Raw genomic sequence first — 23,244 nt, forward strand, 5'->3', positions numbered from 1 at the left:
GCTTGGGATGAGCGCACAAATACAATGCTAGTGATGAAGGGAAAGCGATGAAGCGAGGATCATAGCTCAACGTGCTCGACAGGAAGTGTGTTTGCCTTCGTTTTCGGTAGATCTCTGTGTCCTTTAGCCGGATCCTCAGGCATGACCGTCTCCACCAGCTCTCCCAGATCATCCTGTAGATCGACCACTTTCTCCTTCACCGCCTTCTTCGCCGCAGCAGACGAAACAGCAGAGGCAACCGCCGTCGTCAGCGCCGCCGCCACCAACTTGCCTGTCTCACTACTCGTTACTGCCTTCCCCATATCCTTCAACAACTCTGCTTTCTCCCTTAAATCGGCCTCCCCTCGACTTGCTGACCCAGGCAATAACTTATTCAAGCCGAATAACCTAAAGAAGAATCCCACCAATCCTATACCTTTACTGATCAACCTCACATAGACAATGTATCCTACACAGGCCAAGAAGAACAAAAATGAGGCCGCAACCACTCCTTTCCCGATCAAATCCTCCCTTTCCATCGTCTTGATCATCTTTGCAGAGTTCGTCATGAGTGTTGTCAATGATCCGTACTGGAATGAGAGCGAGGAGATGGTTTGTGACGATTCTTCGAGTAGTTGAGATGACATAGCTGACTTTTCGAGTTCAGATGACATGAGAGAGACAGTGCGACGGAGAGCGTCGGTTACGTCTTGAGAGGCGGTCATGAGTTTGTCTTCTGAAGAGGAGCCTCCTCCACGGCCGCCGGTCCGTTCTTTGGCCGAGTCAGCGGCGAGTTGGAGGCCGGCACGAGCTTCGGCTGTGCGTACGTTTTCAATGGATCGTCGGGCTGCGAGGAGAGCTCTGCGGACGGATTGGCGGATCCTGTCGACACAAGAATTTAGATGCAGACATGTCAGCTAACGAGGTGGGCAGATGCGCAGGGCAGCATGTCGAGTTACTCACTCTTCGAGCTGCTGATTCACTTGGAGGACCAGCGAGGCGATCTCTCGACGTTCAGCTTCTGATTCGGCTTCGTCAACAGCAAGCTTTAGATCATTGACTTGACGCTTGAGACCATCGATAGAAGAGATGAGCTCAGCTTCGTAGTCTGTTAAGAGCGAGGCACATTTGCATGTCTGCAATCGAGGGATTTGATGGTTGGTGACATCCTGACTATATCTTTGGAACGAAGCGTGGACAGCTAGAAGATCTGGAGGGACGAGCGAACGAGAGCCTGAAGCGGAGGCCATAGTCGTAGCAGCCGTAGATTGGCGCTGCCGATCCAATGTGATGAGGTGTGTGGGATGGGAGGCGGGGGATGGCCAAGGGATGAATAGGAGACGTGGAAGTGTAGGAAAAAGGCATGGCCCGTGTTGAGAGAGCAGCTTGGGTGAATATAATTTGAGGACATTCTTTCGTGTTGCGGCTTTTCTCAGAAAGGCACCAAAGCAAACAACAGATGGCATATAAAGGCCCTTGTAGCTCGACAACTTTCTCTTGCAACTCATGTCATTCCCCACCAAACGGCCTTTCCGAAGGTGCAAGTCAGCATCGCGCGCCACACTCGTTCTGCTTCCCATCACTACACTCTGATGCCAGACCACAGAAGCACATTGCGACTTTTTTCTTGAAATCGGCCTTTCCGATACCTTTACCGACGAAAGACAGGCGGGCTTCCTGTTTCTCACGCCTCTCCTCGAACCTTAATCTTACTTTAATAGGATTGCCTCCGGGCCATTTCCGAACAAGCCTCGGACGCTACAGAAGAGCAGAGCATGTCAGCCAACATCTTTCGAGACAGCTATGCCGATCAGCGCAATGAAGACCGCGCATCTGCCACTCGGCGGCCGAAGAAGGCAAGCTTCATGAACCTCGCCGGTGGAGGCAAAGCTATTGCTGCTTTCGTTCTAAGTCTCTTTGCCTACACACTCCAAACAGAGTTTGCACAATACGTCCAGCAGTCTCTCAACTACCGCAAACCTTTCCTCTCTCTTTATCTCGGGCACAGTGGATTTCTGCTACTCTTCCCTTTGCATCTCTACTTTCTCAAATGGACGACAAAACGTCCTATCGCCCACTATCTCCATCTCATTGCTCAGAACTTGAGATGGCAGCTCGAGACTCCAGCTTCAACATTACCCGTCCCAAGGCCCGACGCTGTTCGGCATCGACCCAGCCAGGCTTCAGGTAGAGGCAGGCGGCTGGTCAGTGCAGTGGATGCTCGAGACCGCGAGCCAGAGAGCTTAGGAAGGCGGCCGATATCTGCGCTGGAGCAAAAGTTTGGGTTCAACGTGCTGCGTCTTGCCGGTCTATTCTTGGTGTTGACGGTTGGAATCACAATACCGGCGCTGAGCTGGTATTGCGCGGTGCCGATGACCTCGATGGCTGATATCACAGCCATCTACAACACTTTCTCCGTGTGGGCGCTTGTCTTCTCCGTTTGGTTTCTGGGAGAGAAATGGCAGAAGAGGAAGGTCTTTTCCGTGCTGCTGGCTTGTCTTGGTGTCGTGATTGTCGCATATGGTGGAGCAGATCATAGCAAGTTGCCAAAGCCGATCGACCCAGTGCATCGCAAACCGCCAACGTCTGGAGATTCTGCAGGTGAGGTCGTCCGTCGCTCAATACAAGCCCTTCTCTCTAGGTTGCTGCGAAAGAGAGAAGAAGATGCCGAGCCGCCCGTCGGTAGCGCTTACAATCCCGTCCTCGGTGACATGCTGGCTTTCATCGGTGCAGTCACGATGGCGGCCTTTGAAATGGCATTTAAACTGATTGGCACGCTACCCGACGAACAAAAGCAAGCTGAGATGTACTCGGCTGTTCCCCGCGGTCGCAATCGACGATCACGCAGCTACGTCCGCTATCAAGATACCGACGAGGACTGTCGACAGCTTGGACACGAAAGCGAGGGTCTTCTCCGCAATTCGACGTCAGAAGGACACCGTAGCGGCTTCAATGCCGATATTGGCACCCTTTCTCACGACGATACAGAGTCGCGTCAGCACGTTCTCGGCGGCCATGATGACGATGATGACAAGAGACGCGTCTCGAGCGACGCACGGACCTACTCAACTGTGGTCGACAAGCTCATTGAGCAAGATCACCTTGATTACCAAAGCATCACCCCTCCACCGGAGCCTTCCACCTCTTTCGATGACAAGCAAGAGGCCAAAGCGGACAATGTGCGCGTGCATGCAAAAGCGGTTCGTGCCTCGAATGGGGCTAAGGACAACAGGGACGAAGACGAGCAGAGCCAACTGACAGAATCAGAACTAGACGAGGAGGAAGAACAACTGGTGCTTTCTGGTGCTACTCGCTTGCATCGTACGCGCTCGCACCTCTCCACTTCGCATCTAGCGTCCACTTATGCAGACGACTCGCTTGAGGATCCATTGTCTGCCGGCCCAGCACCGGGACTCAGCGGCAGGACGTCGTGCTATCGCAAAGTTTCCCATCCTTCCATCCCTCCGCCGCTACCCTTCGGCCTTCATGCCAACGTTATGACCGCCGGGATCGGAGTCACAACCTTTACCACCTTTTGGGTTGGAATCATCATCGCTCACCAGCTGGGATGGGAAACCTTCGAGCTCCCGCACAATCTTCGCACTTACGTCTCGATTGCCATGGTCGTGCTATGCGGAATCTTCTTCAATGCGGCATTCATGATCTTGCTCTCGCTTTGGGGACCTGTGCTTGCATCGGTTAGCTGTCTGATGACTACCATTTTAGTCGAGATTGCAGACGTGCTGCTTGGACATAAGCTCAAGTGGATCAGTGTGCTAGGCTGCACTTTCATCGGAGCGGGTTTTGCGGTGCTCGTTGGTGGCGGTGATGCGATGCTTTAAGCAAAGGTTTCCATGCAACTAAGCGGCGAATGTTTCTTCCTTCGGTCGACACGAACAATGATATTGACCGCAGGTGCAGCATGTTTTCGCTTTGGTGGAGAAAGGGGTGTTTGCGTGGCTCGGGCCCCGATCTGCAATGCATTGAGAACGCTCAGACCCGTGACTTGGACGCGACATGAAACGTGCCGAGAGGGTCTGTGCCTTCATTGCCCTAGAAAGCGTTCTTCGGATCCCTTCTAGACCGTTGCAACTCCTCTCAGGAAAGCTTTGAGCTTGCTTCTGTCGCATCAATGTGAGTGGGCGAAGAGCGACTTTCGAGTTTGCAGAGGACCGCATCGCCTCGTGTCGCAGGAGGAACTCCCACCACAGCGTTGCCCAAGCCGATTGTTCTTCTTCGAAAGGAACCAAGCAGAACGCTTTGTCCAGTGCCTACAATCATCATGCTCAGCACAGCATGAGTAGAGCTTCACCGTAGGGGCGAGTTGGGTAAGTGCCCTTTGTCCAGCCGTGCGACTGTCGGTGTGCTGGCAAAGCAAGGTCAAGTGGGTTTCATGTAAGAACTGGCGTGGGAACTCAAGCTCACTCCCAAAGCATTGGCTTTTACTTCATCCCACCGTGAGCAAAACCACCAAAGCGAACCCCACTCAACAGCGACTTCCCCCCGTGCAACAGCCACTCATGCCCTGCAATGAGCCTTGAGCCTGCATTACAACATCGAAGGTCACACAGCTCCACTCACAACCACAATCCAGCGCTGCATGCTCACAAAGACAGAAACACTCCAGACCCCTCAGGACCTGCTTCCTCTCCCACATAAAACCACTGCCACCTGTTCTTCAACCCTTGTCCGCACCCCTCCCTCCCTCACCTTTCCTCCTTTCTCGTCTTGATCTCGTCACTCATCCCAGGAATCTCCTCCGTTCTACTTTGCTGCGCAAAGATTCTTACCGTGCCCTTTTGGCATCCCTTCTCCTTCGTCATCACAAAGCCTGCTTTCTTCTGTGATCGCCTCAGGTCGTCAAGATGAAGTTCAGCTTTGGCCTCCTCGCCTCCCTGCTCACCATTGCGCTGGCCACTATGGTTGATGCCCATGACAACCACCACAAGAAGCACCACCACCACCACAAACACCCACAGCACCATGCTATCGAACAACGGGGTCAGAAATCAGGTCACCAGGTCGGGATTCCTTGGGGCTGTGGTCCATCATGCATCAAGGGTCTCAAGTCGACCCGTCATACTGATTTCAATTGGTACCATCACTGGCAAGACACCTGTGTTCCTGATCTTGACAAACTCGGCTTCGAGTACGTTCCAACCTTCTGGGGCCCTTCGAAATGGGACAAATGGAACGCAGTCAAGTCAGAGATGAACAAGGGTCCTCTTCCCAAGTATCTCCTTGCATTCAACGAGCCCGATGTTCAGGGTCAATCCGATCTCGGGCCCAAAGCAGCAGCAAAGTTGTGGATGCAAGAGTTGAAGCCATTCGCTGATCGAGGCGTCCAGGTCGCATCCCCTCAGGTATGCTGGAATCTGCAATGGCTCGAGCAATTCATGTCGGAATGCAAGAAGTTGGGTTGCAACATCAGCTTCGTCGCGGTACACTGGTACGGTTCATGGCAAGACTTTGACAAATTCACAAAGTGGATTTCTTCCGTTCACGACGCATTCGGCTTGCCCATCTGGGTTACCGAGTACGGTATCACCCAAGCCTCCGGTGGATCGCAGAGCGACATCAAGAGCTTCCACCAACGAGCTGTTACATGGATGCGTCAACAAGGCTACGTCGAGCGATCCGCTTGGTTGGGTGGTTTCCCTGTTAACCAGAAACCCGATCCTTACCCAAACAGTCTCAACTCGTACTTTAACGGTGATGGTTCGGCAAGAGACTTGCTCTGGTGGGCAAGTCACTCGGCGGGTGGATCGATGCTTAGTCTTACTGGCATCTCCAAACGTGCTGTAGGTGAGGAAGATCATGTTGAAGCACTCAAGAAGGTGGTTAAGGATGAGCCTATTAAGAAGGCTGAACACGAACAGTACGATGAGGAACACTGCGATTACAAGTGTCAACTGCGATTGAACTCGGTAGAGAAGCACTACAGGAAGAAACATGGCATTGTTCAAGTCGATGACAAGCATCTCTGTATTGACACTCCAGGCAAGCTCGACCATGAGGAGCGAAAGAAGCTTGCTGGGTGTCTCAAGCATCATGGTCTCCTCGCCACCCACGTCGACGCTCGTCATAAGGACAAAAAGGACAAGGGAAAGGGCAAAGCCTCCGTCGAGATCCATGCCTGATCCTTCTCTCCTCATCGTTGCCCCTGCTTCCGCTCCTTTGTTCCCTACGGTCATCGATCTAGCCCTTGTCCTATGCTTCGCCTTCGAAATTGCCCCTTTGTTACGGTCTACGCTTGATGCGTTAGCGTTTGTTCTGCATTTGCTTGTCGAAATCTAATCCTCCCTTCGTCTTCCCAATGCTTTTTTGATGGCGTGTGTGCGTTTGTCAATGTCTAGAACGAGACCCGGTGAGATCGGCAGAATAGAAACAAATGCACTGTCTATCAAGCCACGTCCTCAACTCTTCCTTCCTCCTGCCCGTGTCCATGGCTAATCCGGATTGAGTGGCGATACTGACTACTTCGTCAAAGCTTATCGGCTCGTAGCGCAGGATTCGGCTCCAGACGCTGGGGTCAGATCGGATAGCGATGGTCATTGTTTCTGCTAGTGCTGGAGATGGATCTACTGCTGCACTCTCGTCCTCTGGCGGTGCTGTGAGTGTTGACAGTGGGGCGTCTGCTGAAGATGAAGAGGCTGTGCAATGAGATCGCCGACGACGAGGCTTGGTCGGTGAAGCAGAAGCAGACAGAGGCAAGCGAGACGAAGAGGATGAAGAGACGGAAGAGAGGGGAGGGGAAAGCTCGCCATCGGTAGCAGAAGCTGCTTCGAGCTCGAGTTGCGCTGTATAGTCCCTTGGCTCTTGCTCTCCTCCATTTGTAGCTATTAGCACTGAAACTGAAGAGGAGGAAGAAGAGTCGGAGCTGATGTCGTCCAGTACAAATGGGTCACTCTTTCGACCTTTGCCTTTTCCCTTCCCTATGCTGTCTGCCGTGGCTTCCGGTAGTACCAGTTTCCACTTCGTTCTTGTTGCTTTTGCCGGCTCAGCCTGTGTATACTTTCGTGGTGGGCTATCTTGAGCAACATCAGATGGCTGCTCAAAAGGAATCTTTGAACGTTGCAAAGCTTCATACACAGACTTGAGCTGGTCGATTAGAGTGGCACGCTTGCGGGAGACTTTGAAGCCATACCGCTTGACTTGGGCCTGTAATGCTTCTGTTGTCCATTCTTCCAAGTATGGTGTCGAGCCGTTCGTTTCGGACTGTGTAGAGGTTGAGGAACGATTCGTGGCGCTGTTGCTGGTCCATCGTGAGGGTCCGGCAGTAGCGGGAGAGTCCGAGGTAGTCGGCCCACCACTGAGCCTTGTTGAGCGTCTAGACATTCTTCTTGATGGGTACAGGAAAGATAGGCAGCGCGTTTGTGGTAGGGCAGAAAGCAGGCGGCCATTTGCCAGGCGCTTCAACAAGATCGAGCTTTGTACCCTATTCATGCGAAGCTGCCTGTACAATGCGCTTTCAAGCATCTACGAGGAGAGGATAGCATGGTGTCTTCCCAGCCAAGCTCGATGCGCTTGTGAAGATCACTTATGAGAATCGTGGTCTAGGTCTGCGAGATTGAAGAGAAGGAAGAAGAGCTAATTCACAAAAGTCGAGGAAGATCTCAGCATGGAGCTGAGAAAAAGTGGATCGCACGGGTCCCGATGACTGGCGATCGGTGAGAGTCGGAGCATGATGTCACTGCTGTTTTAAGACAGAAACGTGTATACTCAATTGACTGCGGAAAGAATGTCGCGCGGGCCTCGAGCTCCCCGCTTGATATATATACAAATGAGTGGTACTTGCCGAATGTGGCAAAATCCTACTTAATGACGAACTATGACAAAGAGCGGGACCATGTTGTACCCGATTCTCGATCCCCGATCAGACTGTCCTCCACCCGATCCCTTTTTGTATCTGCTTACGTCAGCCAATATCATCATATTGGAACGTCATTCTCAATAGGAGCGGCCGTGCAAGTCCGAGATCCGAGTCGGAAGCTTTTCAAGGGTCCAAGTTGACTTAGATCTTTACATCCTTCCGCTCCTCCTCGCTTCACCTTTTCCATCATCCTGCACCTCTTTGTGAAGCATTACTCAAGATGTCGAGCTCGCACCTAGCCCCACCAGCCTCATCTTCTTCCGGCTTCGCCCAACACAACCATGCCTCCTCATCCTCATCCTCATCCTCCAAACACACCTCCTCACACTCCTCATCCCACTCACACCACCACCACCACCACCACTCCAACGCAGCAATACCAACAGCATCCCTAGTCGAACCTCCCGCCTTATTTGCCTCAGTCGCACCACAAATATATCGTTCTGCCACCCCAATCCCATCCAACCACACTTTCCTACGCACTCTACAGCTTAAAACAATCCTCTCCCTGACCGCAGAGCTACCCTCGCCGAGCCTTACGGCATTTTGCAAAAACAATGGCATCAAATTCCTCCATTTCGGACTGAAACGGTGGGGTAGCGAAGACTTTTCCTCTTACAGCCCTTCCCTTGCTCCAACCACCAGCGATAAATCAGGGGACGAAGGAGAGGAGGACACAGGATCACTAGATCTCTCATTTTTACACACGTTCAAGTCTCCCTCTGCGCCGCTTCACACATCTTCTCCCACCACAGCTCCTTTCTCTACCTCCTCCAGTAGCCCAACATTAACAGAAGGACTGGTGAAAGACTCGTTGCAGATCCTGCTCAACTCAAGTTATCATCCGGTTCTAGTCACCGACACTTCAGGAATCCACGAAATCGGAGTCCTACTCGGCTGTCTTCGCAAACTACAACGATGGAACTTCGCTACCATTCTACTCGAGTATCTCCATTTTGCCGGTAATAGGGCAAGAGCAACAAACGAAAGATTCGTCGAGATGTTCGATACGGATCTCATAACCTACCCCGAGGAGGAGAAATTGCCATTCTGGTTCAAAGAGCAAGTCCAGGCAGATGATGCTGAACTGGATCGAATCGAGTCATGTCAATAGCTTTTTTTTTTTTTTTTTTTTTTTTTGACGACGATATACCCATTCATACATAGCGCTATGGTTACAAGAATTGACTGTGTGAGCCTTCTTAGAAAGCAAGTGAGAGTGGAAGGTTGGCAAAAGGCAATGCTGGATCACTAGTTCTTTCGGACCTGGTTGTATTCTGTTGACTTTAATTTATGAGTGCTTCAGCCGACATCTGCTCCAATTTGATCCTCTGCTGTTTCTCTTCGTCGAGCATCTTACTGATTTCGTCACGGACTTTGTTGATCCATTTCATGTACTCTTCGACTGCCTCTTTTGCGCCGTTGTTGACGAGCTCGTCGGTGTTCTCCCACGTATCGTCTTCTGGACCAAACCCTTTCCAGCGGACCAAACACTTGCTGTGGGTCGGGGTGATGGCGACAATGTGTGAGACTTCGAAGACCTGTTCGCTGTCATCGATTGGTTCAGGTCGCTCGTACGATTCAGCTGGACGCGGCTTGAGCCACTTTGCTGGTAGAGCACCTGTGACTGAGTCTGTGGTCGGAGCAAAGGTTTTGACCTTATCGGTGGTAGTGGAGGAGGTTTTTGAGCCATTCGATCGAATACGTTCAAAGTCGAGGCCGTCGACACCGTCCTGATCGTCATCCTGCTTGACAGTGACAGCACGGGTTGAAGGCGTCACCGGAGCGGTGGGCGTAGCAGCAACAGAGTCGGGCCGAGCAGTTGATGCACGTCGACAGCGACCACGTTTGACACGCAAACTACGTTTATTGAGTCGTTTCTTGGCTCGACGGTACTTGAACACTTCACAGAGCGTGTGTTCGATATCAACGACGTTAAGACCTGGCTTGCGAGCAGGACACAGGTGTGGCACATCGGTGATGCCGTATTTGTACCAGTAATGATCCTGGTTCGCTTGGATCCATCGCATCGCTTCGAGCTCGAAGCCAGTGACAAACTTGCCAAAGATTTCGACGAGACAGGCTTTGGAACCAGGCCCGCAGGCAGCAAACTCTTCTTCGCTAAAGTCAAAGTGGTCTGATAGATTGAGATCGAGCAAGAGCCTGTGTGGTGGGTTTCGAAATGAACAGAGGAGCAGGTTATTAAACTGTGCCAGTCGATGTGCTGCGGAACTGGGAGGAACTCACTGCATAGCAAGGAAAGACCCTAGACTCGGGAAAGTGGCGAGCAGCGAGTGCGCATCTCGCATGTGATGTAGGTCGGCGAGCTTCTTTGGCAGTCCGGTCCTGAGCATCAGCTGGACTAGCCTCAGTGTCGACTGGAATGGGTATTGTGTCCCGAATTCTCTCGGCGCGGGGATGAAGTAAGAGCTTCCGTAGACGGGGTTTCCAGCACCAATGTGGTGCAGCAGAATGTTTTCATAAGCGGCAGGCGAAAAGGTCTTGAGCGTCGGTGGGCTACCGAGCGCGCTCTTGATCACTTCATAGGTGCTGACTCGTGCAAACGAGCGAAATAGAAAGATACGGAAGCAGACCTCCTCCAAGTCCTGAGGGCCGTCCTGAACAACTTGTGTGAGCACATACTGGGTGCCCCGGTCGAGCACTCGATAGATGTTAGCGAACTTGGTAGTGCACAGTACGGGGTCGCTTGTCCATTCTTCTTGCGTCCTTCCCCGTTGACGCTTGAGGAAGACGTCGTGACGGTCGTGTGCGTATTGGAAGAAGGTGCGAAAGACGTCTTCGTTGAGAGGCAGGTGGAGGTTAGGAAGGATAGTAACCTCGCCTTCTTGCGCTGCGAATCCATTGGTAGGCTGAGTTGGCGTGAGCCGAAGTCTTTTGGTCTCTTTATTATCTTCTGTGAGTGGGGAGCCGGGAGCGAACGGGGATGAGGGATCGCGTTCGCGTTTGCCTGATCCGATGGCGCTATCGGCTGGGGCGGCGGCGGTCGCCGTGATGGTGCTGGCAGTTGGGTCGGTCATGGTTGCAAAAGAGTGAGCATCTGCTTGCCAGAGAGAGAGAGAGAGAGAGAGAGAGAGAGAGAAAGAGAGAAAGAGAGAGAGAGAAAGAGCCTCAGATCGGCCGGTCGGGAATTTTGGACCCTGAAGCGCCTCTTTTTCCCACGGCGAGGCTCGGTTAGGATCGGCCAGTTTGCGACGGCGCTCAAGTGTTTCTTCCTTCTCGTCACTATTACACCAGTCGGCGCTGAAAACGCTGCTTCGGCTCAGTCGATTTGGAGGGGATCATACAAAATGCTGCGAGCCGTATCAATAGCCACAACCGGCTTCCGTCGGGTTGCAGCTTCCACTAGCCGCCTCGAAAGTAATACTGCGTCGACAAGTCGGAGCAGCCGACGTTTCAAGTCAACTTTGAAAGTGATCAATGCCGCTTCCGACGCTCCTCGAGAAGTGCCTACGCCTCTTCTCTTCCTCACAGCTTCCAAATGGACATGGTCCCCACCAGCGGCCGATGCGTTTTCAGAATGGATCAAGCACTTTTCGCAGCAAGGCTTCCGGTCTCTGCTGCTCGACCTCGACCCGGATCAGCCGATAGCTGACTTCAGAGACTCGGCAGCGCTCATGGAGCTCTTCGAAAATGATGCAATCGACACTCTGCGCCAAGCAGGAGAGACACCGTTCTTGCCACCTATCATGATCACCAAAGGTCCAGCTGCCTTGATCGCTCAGACGTACGTCTCTTCTCGGCCGCTCACAGCCTTGCAACTCATCGACCCACCAATCAGCAACCAGTATCTGCGCAAGGACAGGCCCGAGCTGCTTCCAAACGATCTGGCAGAGTTCAACTTCGAGGCAACGTTCCCACTTAGAGTCCTCTGGAGTCAAGCGGAGCTGCAAAGGCAGCAAGACAATAGCGTGCCATGGTATCACGTGCACCGAATCGAGCACGAGAGGGAGGAAGAGGCAGACGAGAGCTTGGATCGGTACACGTATGTCTCGGAAAAGCAAGGCGCTGAGACAACGCAAGAGTGGCTCGAAGGCCAAGTTGGTGTGTAAGTGCTGCCTTTCCTCCTGACACTCAACAACAAGAACATCCACTGACGCCTCGATTCTGACGTCAAGAACAGGTAGTCTCGAAGAGTGCACGAGCTCTATGGCCGAAGATGACGTCGGTCTATTTGAAGAGGCAGAGGAAGAAGATGACGGACTTTTCCATACTAATGTGGCAGATTCGAGGGCAGTCGATACCACCTCATCAAACCAGTCGGCGACACCCAGCTCGCCAACTTCAAAAGGCTCCGAATTGGAGCTGCCAGAATGGTTCACTGCCGGCAGCTATACACTTCAACCAGGCTCACGCAAATATCCGCTCACCTTGGACGAGAAGGACCTAGCTGAAAAATTCATCCGCGGCTCTGGTCCCGGCGGTCAGGCAATCAACAAGCTTTCCACCAACGTCCAGCTGAGCCACATACCAACAGGAACCAAAGTCACATGTCAAGAAACACGGTCACGAGACCGCAATCGTGAGCTGGCACGTCGCAGGTTGAGTCTCACGCTGGAGAAGCTCCTTAGAGGCGAGCGCGGTGGCAGTCGAATCGATAGGCAAATCGAGAAGGAAAGAAGAAAGAAAATCAACAAGAAGAAGAAACAGAAGAAGCGGCAGAAGGAGAAAGGTCAGGCAGATACACCGGTATCATCTACTGATTAGAGCTCCGTCGCAATACAACACTCATCAAGCATCACACAGTACTAAGCAAAAGTGTGTAATGAGACATCTATTGAGGCAGTGTAGAAGACTGAGACGATTGGCAACTTCAGAACTTACCAGCCTTGACATTCTCCATAAATCTTGTCATAACATGGGCGAGCTTCTGAGTCTGCTCAACCGTTACGGCGTTGTACAAGCTGGTACGAATACCACCCACCGAACGGTGTCCTTTGACCTGAACGATGTTCTCTTGGGCACATTTCTTGACGAAAGCCTCCTCGAGTGCCGAGTCCGGCTTGTTCTCTCCTGCTCTTGAGATGCGGAAGGTGACGTTCATCCTGCTTCTCGCCGAAGCCTGTCGTACTGTTGGCAGATAGACACCGTTGCTGTTGTCGATCAAGCCGTAGATCAAGTTGGCCTTGTTCTCTGATCGCTCCCTTGCACCTGCTACACCGCCCTTGTTGCGGAGCAAATCTTCAAAGACGAGTGCAGAAGCATAAATGGCAAACATGGGTGGAGTGTTGTACAGCGATCCATTGTCCAGCATGTTCTTGTACACCAATGTTGTTGGGATGCGAGGTCCTCCGTTGGGAACGCCTTGGTCTGGGTCTACGATGAGATCTTTGCGAACAATAGCGACAGTGGTGCCGGAGGGACCGACGTTTTTCTGCGCGCCAAAAAAGACGATCGCATGTGCAGCTACGTCGATTGGGCGGGAAAGGATGTTACTCGAGCAGTCGGCAACTAGCGGCACTTGCTTGCGGTATTCCTCTGGCAACTCCTGAATAGGGAAGCCAGGGTTGGCGAACTCGACACCGTCAACAGTCTCGTTGTCGCAGTAGTAGAGCATGGCAGGCATACTCTCCACCGGGCTCAACTTCCATTCGCTGATGGGTGGAATCGAACCGAACTTGCCGTTTGCTCCCTCAACCTTGCGCGAGTCGATAGCAACATTGGTAGTTGCTCCAAGACGAGCAGCTTCCTTCACCGCCTTGGCAGTCCAAGATCCAGTGACGGCGTAGTCACAGGGAGGACCTTTGCTACCGTTCGACTTGAAGTAATCTGGATTCTTGACTGCGTGTGCGGCAAGAAGGTTGAGTGCTGTGGCGGAGAATTGCTCTGTGCCACCACCTTGCAAGAAGAGAACGGCGTGAGTGTCAGGTATGTTGAGAAGAGCGCGAAGATCAGCTTCAGTTTTGTCCATGAGCTTTTGGAAAGTCTTGGATCGGTGCGAGAGTTCAACGAGACCCATGCCGGTGCCTTCATAGTCGAGGATGCCTTGTGCGGCTTCGAGAAGGACCGAGGTGGGGAGGCAGCTGGGACCAGCACCGAGGTTGATGGTCTGCTCCCTTTTGGAGGTGTCTAGAGTCTTGCTCATACTGCAAATCGGTGATGCGGTGGTATGGAAGATGGTCGGATGGAAGATGGTCGTCGGGTGGGGGATGATGGACGTTGATGTTTCCAGTTCATGTATGCATACGATGCAGTGACTCGTTTTCAGGAGGTTGCTTGGAAGTTTGTATATCGGCGCGATAATAAAGTTTTCGGATCTCGGGATTGCCAGCGCACGGTCGTGGAGGCCAAGCTTGGAGATTCAACAAGTCTGCTCTTTCTCTAGTGTCTGCTCTTTCTTTAGTACTTAGTTGCATTCCCGATCTTCACACAAGCCAGTAAAGCTGGAGTCCAACGGCTGAGAATGAATGGCGAACACGAGGACGCTGACACGCAGCAACAAGCTGGAGACGATGTTGCTGTAGCTGGACCCTCCAACTCGAATCAGATCAGCACCTCCTTCTTCCCTCCCCCACCGCAAATCTACAAGAAGTTCACAAAACGCAACCTGAGATACCTTGAAGTGCTCGAATCGCACACGCTAGCAGAAGACGAAGCACCTTGGGATCAGCTCACGTTATCACAGAGGATGGAAAGGCAAAATGCGATACTTGGACAGCATCTCGATAGCGCCAAAGGCAAGACGGATTCGGAGGGGGAAGATGTAGAGATGACAGCAGTTGGAGCGGACGACACAAAAGCAAGGATCAGAGACCTGCCAGACTTTGATCTGAAGAAAGAGCTCGAGCCACCAAATGTAGACTGGATTGAAGAAGATGGCGGGTACACAGTGTTTGGTCAGCTATGGCCCATTCCTGATGTCACGCCGACGTTAGAACAACTCGGCATTCCAGTCCTCTATCCTCTGCAAGGGACTAACCGCAAAGAGCTTCTGCTAACACTATTTCAGACACTGCTGCAAACATACCGCGAGATCACAGCTGACTTGCTCAAGCCTGCCCAGCCATACGATGTCTGGGTACCAGCAGTGCCAGACCCAAACTTGATGCCAGAAGAGCAACAACAACAAATGGCGACGCAGCCTGGATTCTGGACGCAGTCCACCGAAGCGAAGGACCGACTGAAACACATGCAGAATGTAGTGGTCAACATGCAATTCCTGGTCAACGAGCTGAGACCAGTGCAGGCGAAAGAGACACTCAAGCTGATCATGGAGATGCAATTGGAGAGGAGGAAGCAGGAAACGCAATTGATACGAGAGTAAGCTCGCCACAGCGAACATGTCTCCTTCCACACAGAAAAGAGAGAATACTGACATACTTGCTCCTGGTCCAATTCGACAGACGGTGCGAAAGCATGCGAGCACGTGTGGAACAGCTCAAAAGCATGCTTGCTAAAGCATCGAGCGAGTCAACCGCCTCCGGTTCTGACACAAGATAGAGCAAAACGCCATCACTCGATATAGCCTGTCGATGCAACTACAGTCGCACAGCCACACTGATTGTATACGAATGTGAAGAGCAATGAGATGAGCTGCTTGTGTGTCATTGTCGACGGCGTCAAGCCTTGGCCATGACTTGATCTCCTTGCAACGAATGCGTACAAGTTTGCCTGGCTCTAACAATGGGTTTCTGTTGTAAAAACTCGCGTCAGCGAAAGGAAAGTGACACAAAAGAGAGGGAGACAGGCACATGCTAAAGATAACGATCCAGTAGGAAGTCAATATAGCCAAGGATCGGGCAAGATCGATCTAGAACGTAATCGGGAAAGGAGATCTGATCATGAATCCAACGGGGCCGATCTGGCTAGAGATCGGATACAACACAGTCCCACTCGTTGTCAGGCTAGGTCATGAAAGAGCATACCCGCACGATAGGCATCAGCCTCACGAATGTATATATATCAAGCTGAGAACACTAGGTTCTCACCATGTTCACTAGTCAATTGAGTATATATGTTTCTGTCTTTTAGCAGCAGTGACATCGTACTCGGACTCTCCCCGATCGCCAGTTATCGGGACCCAAGGTCTTTACTTTTCAACATGTGTCTGTGTCTTTCAGAAGGCTGATCTCAAAAGTGACAGCCGAGCTCTCTCTGGCAAAGTGACACAGACAGAGACAGAAGAGAGGCTGAAAGTAGAACAGAAATGCACACACGCATGTCTGACAAGTGCGTGTTTCTCTCTCTCTGTGTGCATGCGTGGGTATCTTGGTTGCGACCTTCCACTCCTCCACCCTTCCCCCAATCATCATCAGACCCAAGACGCAACTGGTCCCTGCGCATCAACTATACCTTTCATCACCCTCATCAAGCTTACGCTTACGATCTACAAGCTCTCACCCCGCCATCTCCGCTCCCAGTGGACAAGCAGGACACCGCGACTGCCCCCCCCCCCCCCCCCGACCTCTTGTGCTCCATCATAGTAGCCCAGCTAAGGCTCCGCCTCACATTCGACCACTTCATCAGTTTTATCCAGCAGATAGCCAAATCACCATCCATGGCTTCGTCGTGAGGTCTTTGAGCGACTCCTATCAAATACAAGCGCCGACATCTGCTGCATTAGAGTGGTTTCGCTCTCTCCCATCGCCCTCTTTGGAATCTTCCATAGCAGCGTGGTGTCGCTCCTAGCCTCGACAAGATGGAAGCCACGACTCTCAACGTCGCAGCACCCCCGTTTCAGCCTGGCGGAGGCTTCAGCGGCAATCCTCCCACAGCTCGTCAACCTTTACCTCTACAGATGCCACCTTCCGCATCAGGTCAAGCAACGCCCTTACAGGAACGCAATGGTCAGCAAATGGTAAGTTGTCAACAACACAGACGCCAACGACACAGACCTGTCCAGCTCAATTGGCACCGCCGCAACACATCAGAATCACTTTTCGCTTGTGCAGCATGCTGACACTCTCTCGGTCGCACCACCACTTTGTCGCAGCTATCGCAGATCCAGAATCAGATGGTCCCAGGCGGCGGAATTCCTGGTGGCACAATCTCTTTGAGCGCCAACTCTCGACCCTTTGTCCCAGGAGGTGCAAATGCGCCGATTTTCAAGACTCAAACGCCCACCACCCCATATCACCCTGGACCTCCTTCCGTCTCAAATGTCTCCAGATCGCCTCTGCCAGCTCACAGGCTAGGCCATGGCATCAGCCCAGCAAGCGTACATCTTACCGGCTTGCCCGCCTTCCTTGCGACACCGCCCATTATGACCAACATACCACCACAGGCTCTTGGCTTTGCAGGTCCACCCTCTCCGCTTTCACCACACGCATCTGTACCTCCAAGTCCATTTGTGATGCCTCAAGGACAGCCCAATTTCGGCTTGCCTCATCCTGGCGGGCTCATGAATGGCATCAAGCCACGAAAAGGCAAGGGCCCACAACCAGTCACTCCACTCAAAAGTACCGGCCACAACTCTACACCTTCCATATCCATGAACCCAGCAGCTTTTGCCGCCAGTCTGGCAGCTTTAAAGGCTAAGAAGAAGGTCCTTGTCTCGGTGCCGAATGAGCAGCCTCTGCCGGAGGATGAAGAGCTTCTGGCCCAGGAGGAGCAACATGCTGAGAATCGACAGGAATCTCGAGAGATTGGCGAAGAACACGATGCAACCTCCGACAAGCGCCAAGCTGCCAAGCGTCGTCATGCTCGTGCAGCAGCTGCCACGCGACACAAGTGGGTACAGCGCCAACCTTGGAGCTCCGAGCAGCATGATCAAGTTCCATGCATCCAAGTGCCGGACGATGCCGTCATCACCTGCGAGATTCACCCTGAGCCATGGCCACACTCGCTTGGCTTGCCGGACACCATTGATATCTATCTGCCGGGGATGAGTGCCTGGGACGAGTATCAAGAGATGCGCTACGAAGAGCAGCAGATGGAAGCTGAAGCGGCTGAGCAAGAGGCCCTCTTGTCTCTGCCTCGACCCAAGCCATTGCTGCCATCGCAATCCGCCACATTCAACGCAGATCACAAGGGTCGCAGCTTGTCCATCTCCAGTCCGGCCGACCCAAGCATGGTCAGCTTCAAGCTCAACCGTTTCTTGCAGTTGCAGCAAGAGTCTCAAAACAATCCGAACAAGCCTATCGACACCGACGATCCTAATCACCAACAGGACGGCGCAAAGCATCAACCATTTGATCGGTTCAAATCGGATCTGCCGGATCGCTTGCGTGACGCGTTTGCTCGCCGTCGTGGAGAGGACACGACAGAGCTGGGTGTCCGACCTTCGCCCAAGCACATCCATACTATGTCGCTTGGCCTTCCCAGCTCCGGTGGTCCGTTCGGTCCTGAAGTATTCAGTGCCCTGGACATGATCCGAGCCAACTCAGACGAAGGTCCCTCCAAGTCACCTTCCGAGACGCATGACCTGCCAGAGAAGCCTCTCTCCGACTCAGAAGCCATATTTGGCAAGACAGAGCCATTCCTAGCCCAAATTGTCGAAGATGTAGCCGAGGAAGAAGGACAGGATGAGCTTGTGCAATCTCCCTTGGATGCGGCAAAGCATTCAGGCAGTGGCAACTGGAAAGACTTGGGCAGAGGCTTCGGTTATGAAGAGACTGAAGCCGGCGCTACTCACAGCCATGGCCGGTCGCGAAGGCATGTTCGACAAGCTTCAAGAATCTCGGTGAGCACATCTCACCGCGGTGGAGAAGAGAACGGCGACGAGCTCCCCTCGGATGGTGATAACGTCGAGATTCGCACGAATCCTAGCGAGGACGCTGACGCTTCTGACTTTGAAGAGGACCTCGACGAGTATGGCCCTGAGCACTGGAATGCTCGTCGCACCAGTGCCCATCTTTCTGCTTTCGGCGATGCTCACGATCGTCACAACTACGACGACATGTCGGATTACAGCGATGATGACAGCTTGAGAGACTCGCTGACGCCTTCCGACGAGCAGTTCAGCAATCCTTCGGACGAAGAAGCTGCAAAGGAAGAGCGTTTTTTACGTCGTCAACTTCGCGCTGATGAACGAGCTGCTCGCCGAGAGCGAAAGGGCCGCCAGCGCGGTCGCGCCAACACAGACAACACCCTTCCCAGCAGCAGCATCGGTGAGGGCGACTTGCACGGGCACACTCGCTACGACTTTGCAGAGGGCTCTGCCTATTTGCAATATAACCCACATGCTCGACGCTCGATGCAGGCCGACATCATCAGCAATCCCTCAGACGAGATTCAATCCGATCTTGACGACACTGAAACCTTTGGTCACACCGATCAGTCCAGACGCACGGACAAAGGGACACGAATGAGCCAGGACTTCCGCTTCCCGCCGCCGAAACCCTCGGCATCTCACGCGCAGCAGCAAGCGTACGGTGGGAACTCTACCTCAACCAATGGTGCACCCATGTCCGGCACTCTCGGACGAGCTTCCGGAATGTCGATGCTCAATCCTGGAGCCAAGGAGTTCAAGTTTGGTGGAAACACGGGCGGCAATGTTGCCAACAGAGCCGTGTCGGCACCTGTTGCCAGCAACAAAGATACGCATGGCGATGGAGAGGCAGGACACTTCCGCCTGCCGAGCATCAAGACTTCAAGCTTTGGATCAGGCGCGCTTGGCGACATACCAGCTAATGCTCCTCACCTCAACGTCGGCGCCCCTTCTTTCACGCCCGGTTCGTTCACATTCAAGTCTGCTGTGCGTCTGCAAGTGCCTGACTTGGAACGAGGTGCTTCACCCAGACCGGAAGGCGCATCAATAGGAATCACTTGCATTGTTGGAGACGATGAAGCAGAGAATCGGGAGAAGCAAGGTCGTGAGAAGCGCACCCGCTACGGTCCTATCGACTACAACAGCGAAGACGAGCGAGATGCCGAGTACAACAACAGTCCTCCCAGACCCAAGACATCGGCAGCAAGTATCGAAGGACCCATGCGAGACTTCAGCACTCTGTCTAGACAAGGTCCACCTCCCTTCTTGCCACCTGGTTTCCAGCAGCAGCAGCGTGCGGTATCGCACGAGTCCCGCTTCACCCCGGCTGCTCCTTCCTTCGTGCCGACATGGGCTCGAGGTGCATCTGAGGTCAGTGCCTCGACCAGCTTCAAGCGTCCAACACTCCCTGACTGGGGTCAGCAGGCACAGGGAGTTACCCAGCAGGATGCAACTCCTTCGATTCGGGATCCTTCTTTCTTCACCAGACAGACCGGAACCAAGGCCATTCCAATTCGGCGACCGTCCGAGAACGATCAGTCAGAGTCCAACAATGCGAGTCGTTCGCCGCAACAGGATTGCGCGCTCGGGCAGGGCCAGGCTTCGCAAGACAGGCTCTCAGTCGAGAGCGCTCCAGCCTCCTCGGCTGCTTCAGCTGAAGATAACTGGAACCAGACTGTCGCCAACCCTGACTTGGGCCAGAACTCAACAGAGACGCTACGAGCTCCAGTGACGTGGGGTCGAGCTGCACGACCAGAGTCAGTCTGGCCAGCGGAGCGATCACGACCCATACAAATCCCCGCCGGACCTCACAGCTACCAGTCCTCAGCCGCTTCCTTGGCATCCGACATCGGCGCAGGCTTATCGGTGCGATGGGGCGACCGACGCCCCTCGTCTAGCATTGGCATGTCATCTGTAGATAGGCGACTGCGACGATCGGACCGTGATTCACATGGAAGGATTGTCAGAGACGGCGACGATGAAGACGACGAGGACGAAAGCCTCACCGACTTTGTCGAGGAGATCGTAGAGCGCGTCGATAAGGCACTGGAGGGATGGGCCGGCAAGATACTTGATGAGGTCACCATTATGGGTCAGGTGCGTCCGCTTCCACGTGGTGCTGTAGCTGCAGCAGATCTATCCTTGGACCAAGACAAGATTGTGCACGAACTCTCGAGGCGCATGGAAGAGGTTCTGGACAATCAGCTGGCTACTACGTTCTCAGCTCACGTACGAAAGTCCACTGACGCTTCAGATGAAACGCAAGCTACTGTTCGACCCGGTCGACGCCGCAACCCTTCCGCAGATGAGAAGATGGCTGCTTCTGGTCTGGTCGATGCGCCTGGCGAGTGGGACTTTGACTACGTGCAAGACGTCCTCGAGATGAAGCTTGGCGAGTTCCGCCAGCAGATTGAGGGGACCATGGCGCAGGTCATGCAGAAGGTGGAGTTGAGCCGCAACAACCTCGCTACCTCTGCTAAAGAGGATGAGCGCAACATCGATGGCTTGAAGGGACTCAACACTTCCGGTGACATGGTGGAAGCTGTCACTTCGCGCCTTGTGACCCATCTTGCTACTTTGTTCGAGTCACACACCAACTCAGCCAAGCAAGTGCAGTCCGAGTCCGAGACCAAGCTCCAACAGGTGATGCAGGCCAAGCTCGACGAGAACCTCTTCCTCCTTTCCGAGAAGAGCGCGGGAGACCGATCCAATATCCAGCAGATGCTCGAATCCGAGCTGCACGGTCTAGAACGCTCCATCGGCCAAGTCAGCGACTCCGTCAAGGAGCAACTAGAGTCTGCCCTGAAGGAGTGCTTGCCTCCTCTGCTCGAGGATAAAGTGGCCAACGAGACAAGCTTGGCAGATCGTCTTGCCAGCCAGCTCGGTCAAATTCTCGGTCCTTTGCTATCAGAAGAACGCAGAGGTCTACTGGAAGACACCCAGAGCAGTCATGACCTCTTCCTTGAGGCTCTGCCGTCCCCCCTCCGAATCGCTCAGTCGACCGTCAAGCTTATGGACCCGATCGTGCAGAGTCTCAAAAGCGAACCCGTCGACTCGGACGCGCTAGTCACCAGACTTGCAGAGGTGATTGGCAAGCAATCTATCGAGCACATGGTCGATCTCAATCCCGTCTTGGCCCTTCTCGAGCCGCTTATCTCCAAGCAAGAAGATGCTAGATCGATGAGCAAGAAAATCCTCCAGCAGCAAGAAGACACCGAACGAACACTGTCGGAGCTTCCAGGTGCGATCAATGCCAAGACGGAGATTTTTCTGTCCAGTGCTAGCGAGACGAGCGAGAAGCAGGGTCTCATCTTGCAGCAGATCGCAGAGATCAAGTCGGAGCTCGAACAGAAGGCAAGTGCTTTGGGTACAGTCTCTGCGGCTGGTGACAATCCGGAGCTTTATGAAAAGCTTGAAGATCTAGCACAGGGCAGGGGGCTGATGCAAGAGACTGCTGAAAAGACGCTGTCTGAACTTGCTGGTGTTTATCAAGTGCTCAATAGCTCTTATGAGGCACTCGAGCGTCTCGAGAAGCAGTACACTTCGACGGAGGAGGTGCACCGAGAGCTCACCACCAAGCTCGAGAAGCAAGCCGAAGCAAGCTCTGCGATGGCACGAGAGCTCAGAGAGGCTGAAGCACGGGCTGCTCGCGCTGAAGCTGAAAAGGCTGAACTTGCTGCCAAGGTCACGTCGTCCGACAAGGAATCTGCTACGCTTCGTGACCAGCTCGCGCAGATGGCAGCCGAGCTGGCCGCTACCAAGGCTGAGCGGGCTAAGGAGCTCGATGCGTCCAACAAAGCAGTCTCTGAAGCAGTCGCACGAGCCGACCGAGCAGAGTCCGCCTCCGCCGAAACACAAGACCGTATGGGTCGTCTGCTCGAACAAGCCACCGTTGCCGAAAGGGAAGCTTACGAGTCCGCGAAATCAGTCCTGGAACGCGCATCCAAAGCAGAAGGTCAAGTGGGAGCACTCGAAAAGCGTATTGCTGAACAAGACAGCAAGATTGCCAACCTGCAACAACTATCCGCTACTCAGAAGCAGAAAGCTGCACAAAGCCACCAAAAGCTCGCTGAGGGAGAGAAGAGGGTGAAGGAGCTGGAGGCTAAAGCTGATCAGTTATCGGAGGCTACTGTTCGACTCGGTGTGCTTGAAGTCAAAGCTGTCGAGCTAGAGGAGACGAAGAAGAAACTCGCAGAGGGCGAAGAGCGAGAAACACACATGCGAGAGGAGATCAGGAGGTATGACGAGAGGTTCAGCGAGATGGAACGCGATCTTGTTACGCTGAAGGACGGGTTCGTGGAGAAGACGGTGCATAAGAAGACCCAAAAGCAGTTGCAGGAAAGTGAGAAGTTGGTCGAGCAGCTCAAAGCTCAAATTGAAGCTATACAAAAGCAAACAACAGCTGAAAAAGAATGGGAAGCAGTCGAGTCGCTCCAGCCTCCCACTGGTGCCTGGGCATCAATGCACGCCCCGAAGTTATCGAAGGGCGGTTTGAGGGTCAGTAACGGTAGTGTTTCGGCTGATACTTTAGGGGAGCTGGTGATGGGGGTGAGATCCTTTTCGTTCGCGTCTACGGGCAGTAGGAAGGAAGTCGAGGTTGATGAAGGTGGATGGTGGTCCTAGTCGCCCATAGTGGTGGGAAGAAGAGAAGCATAAGACATATTCAATACCCAGTATCTACACATACTTATCCATAAAAGCATCACTATCATTCAGTCTCAATTCA

At 53.2% G+C, this 23,244-nt stretch overlaps 10 protein-coding genes across 10 annotated transcripts; 6 read left to right on the forward strand and 4 right to left on the reverse strand.

Moving 5' to 3' along the window:
* Positions 1-59: 59 nt before the first annotated feature.
* On the reverse strand, positions 60-1,229 carry UHO2_06179 (uncharacterized protein; the record flags this gene model as incomplete). Its single annotated transcript, XM_041560402.1, has 2 exons — positions 60-861; positions 943-1,229. 2 exons carry the CDS (start codon positions 1,227-1,229, stop codon positions 60-62), a joined length of 1,089 nt encoding a protein of 362 aa, XP_041416336.1.
* A 525-nt stretch (positions 1,230-1,754) lies between these two features.
* UHO2_06180 (uncharacterized protein) lies at positions 1,755-3,821 on the forward strand (the record flags this gene model as incomplete). The annotated part of the gene is made up of 1 exon (XM_041560403.1): positions 1,755-3,821. One exon carries the CDS (start codon positions 1,755-1,757, stop codon positions 3,819-3,821), a length of 2,067 nt encoding a protein of 688 aa, XP_041416337.1.
* A 1,023-nt stretch (positions 3,822-4,844) lies between these two features.
* UHO2_06181 (uncharacterized protein) lies at positions 4,845-6,119 on the forward strand (the record flags this gene model as incomplete). The annotated part of the gene is made up of 1 exon (XM_041560404.1): positions 4,845-6,119. The coding sequence occupies one exon, from the start codon at positions 4,845-4,847 to the stop codon at positions 6,117-6,119; it is 1,275 nt and encodes a 424-aa protein (XP_041416338.1).
* Positions 6,120-6,324: 205 nt separating this feature from the next.
* UHO2_06182 (uncharacterized protein) lies at positions 6,325-7,317 on the reverse strand (the record flags this gene model as incomplete). Its single annotated transcript, XM_041560405.1, has 1 exon — positions 6,325-7,317. One exon carries the CDS (start codon positions 7,315-7,317, stop codon positions 6,325-6,327), a length of 993 nt encoding a protein of 330 aa, XP_041416339.1.
* Positions 7,318-8,072: 755 nt separating this feature from the next.
* Positions 8,073-8,966, forward strand: UHO2_06183 (uncharacterized protein; the record flags this gene model as incomplete). Its single annotated transcript, XM_041560406.1, has 1 exon — positions 8,073-8,966. One exon carries the CDS (start codon positions 8,073-8,075, stop codon positions 8,964-8,966), a length of 894 nt encoding a protein of 297 aa, XP_041416340.1.
* Positions 8,967-9,138: 172 nt separating this feature from the next.
* UHO2_06184 (uncharacterized protein) lies at positions 9,139-10,890 on the reverse strand (the record flags this gene model as incomplete). The annotated part of the gene is made up of 2 exons (XM_041560407.1): positions 9,139-10,015; positions 10,100-10,890. 2 exons carry the CDS (start codon positions 10,888-10,890, stop codon positions 9,139-9,141), a joined length of 1,668 nt encoding a protein of 555 aa, XP_041416341.1.
* Positions 10,891-11,160: 270 nt separating this feature from the next.
* Positions 11,161-12,577, forward strand: UHO2_06185 (uncharacterized protein; the record flags this gene model as incomplete). The annotated part of the gene is made up of 2 exons (XM_041560408.1): positions 11,161-11,914; positions 11,994-12,577. 2 exons carry the CDS (start codon positions 11,161-11,163, stop codon positions 12,575-12,577), a joined length of 1,338 nt encoding a protein of 445 aa, XP_041416342.1.
* A 106-nt stretch (positions 12,578-12,683) lies between these two features.
* On the reverse strand, positions 12,684-13,955 carry UHO2_06186 (uncharacterized protein; the record flags this gene model as incomplete). The annotated part of the gene is made up of 1 exon (XM_041560409.1): positions 12,684-13,955. The coding sequence occupies one exon, from the start codon at positions 13,953-13,955 to the stop codon at positions 12,684-12,686; it is 1,272 nt and encodes a 423-aa protein (XP_041416343.1).
* A 318-nt stretch (positions 13,956-14,273) lies between these two features.
* Positions 14,274-15,310, forward strand: UHO2_06187 (uncharacterized protein; the record flags this gene model as incomplete). Its single annotated transcript, XM_041560410.1, has 2 exons — positions 14,274-15,130; positions 15,214-15,310. 2 exons carry the CDS (start codon positions 14,274-14,276, stop codon positions 15,308-15,310), a joined length of 954 nt encoding a protein of 317 aa, XP_041416344.1.
* Positions 15,311-16,508: 1,198 nt separating this feature from the next.
* Positions 16,509-23,141, forward strand: UHO2_06188 (uncharacterized protein; the record flags this gene model as incomplete). The annotated part of the gene is made up of 2 exons (XM_041560411.1): positions 16,509-16,667; positions 16,803-23,141. The coding sequence occupies 2 exons, from the start codon at positions 16,509-16,511 to the stop codon at positions 23,139-23,141; spliced, it is 6,498 nt and encodes a 2,165-aa protein (XP_041416345.1).
* Positions 23,142-23,244: the final 103 nt, after the last annotated feature.

The sequence above is a fragment of the Ustilago hordei genome (genome assembly GCF_900519145.1).
Source record: "Ustilago hordei strain Uho2 genome assembly, contig: UHO2_contig_17, whole genome shotgun sequence".
Classification (NCBI taxonomy): domain Eukaryota; kingdom Fungi; phylum Basidiomycota; class Ustilaginomycetes; order Ustilaginales; family Ustilaginaceae; genus Ustilago; species Ustilago hordei.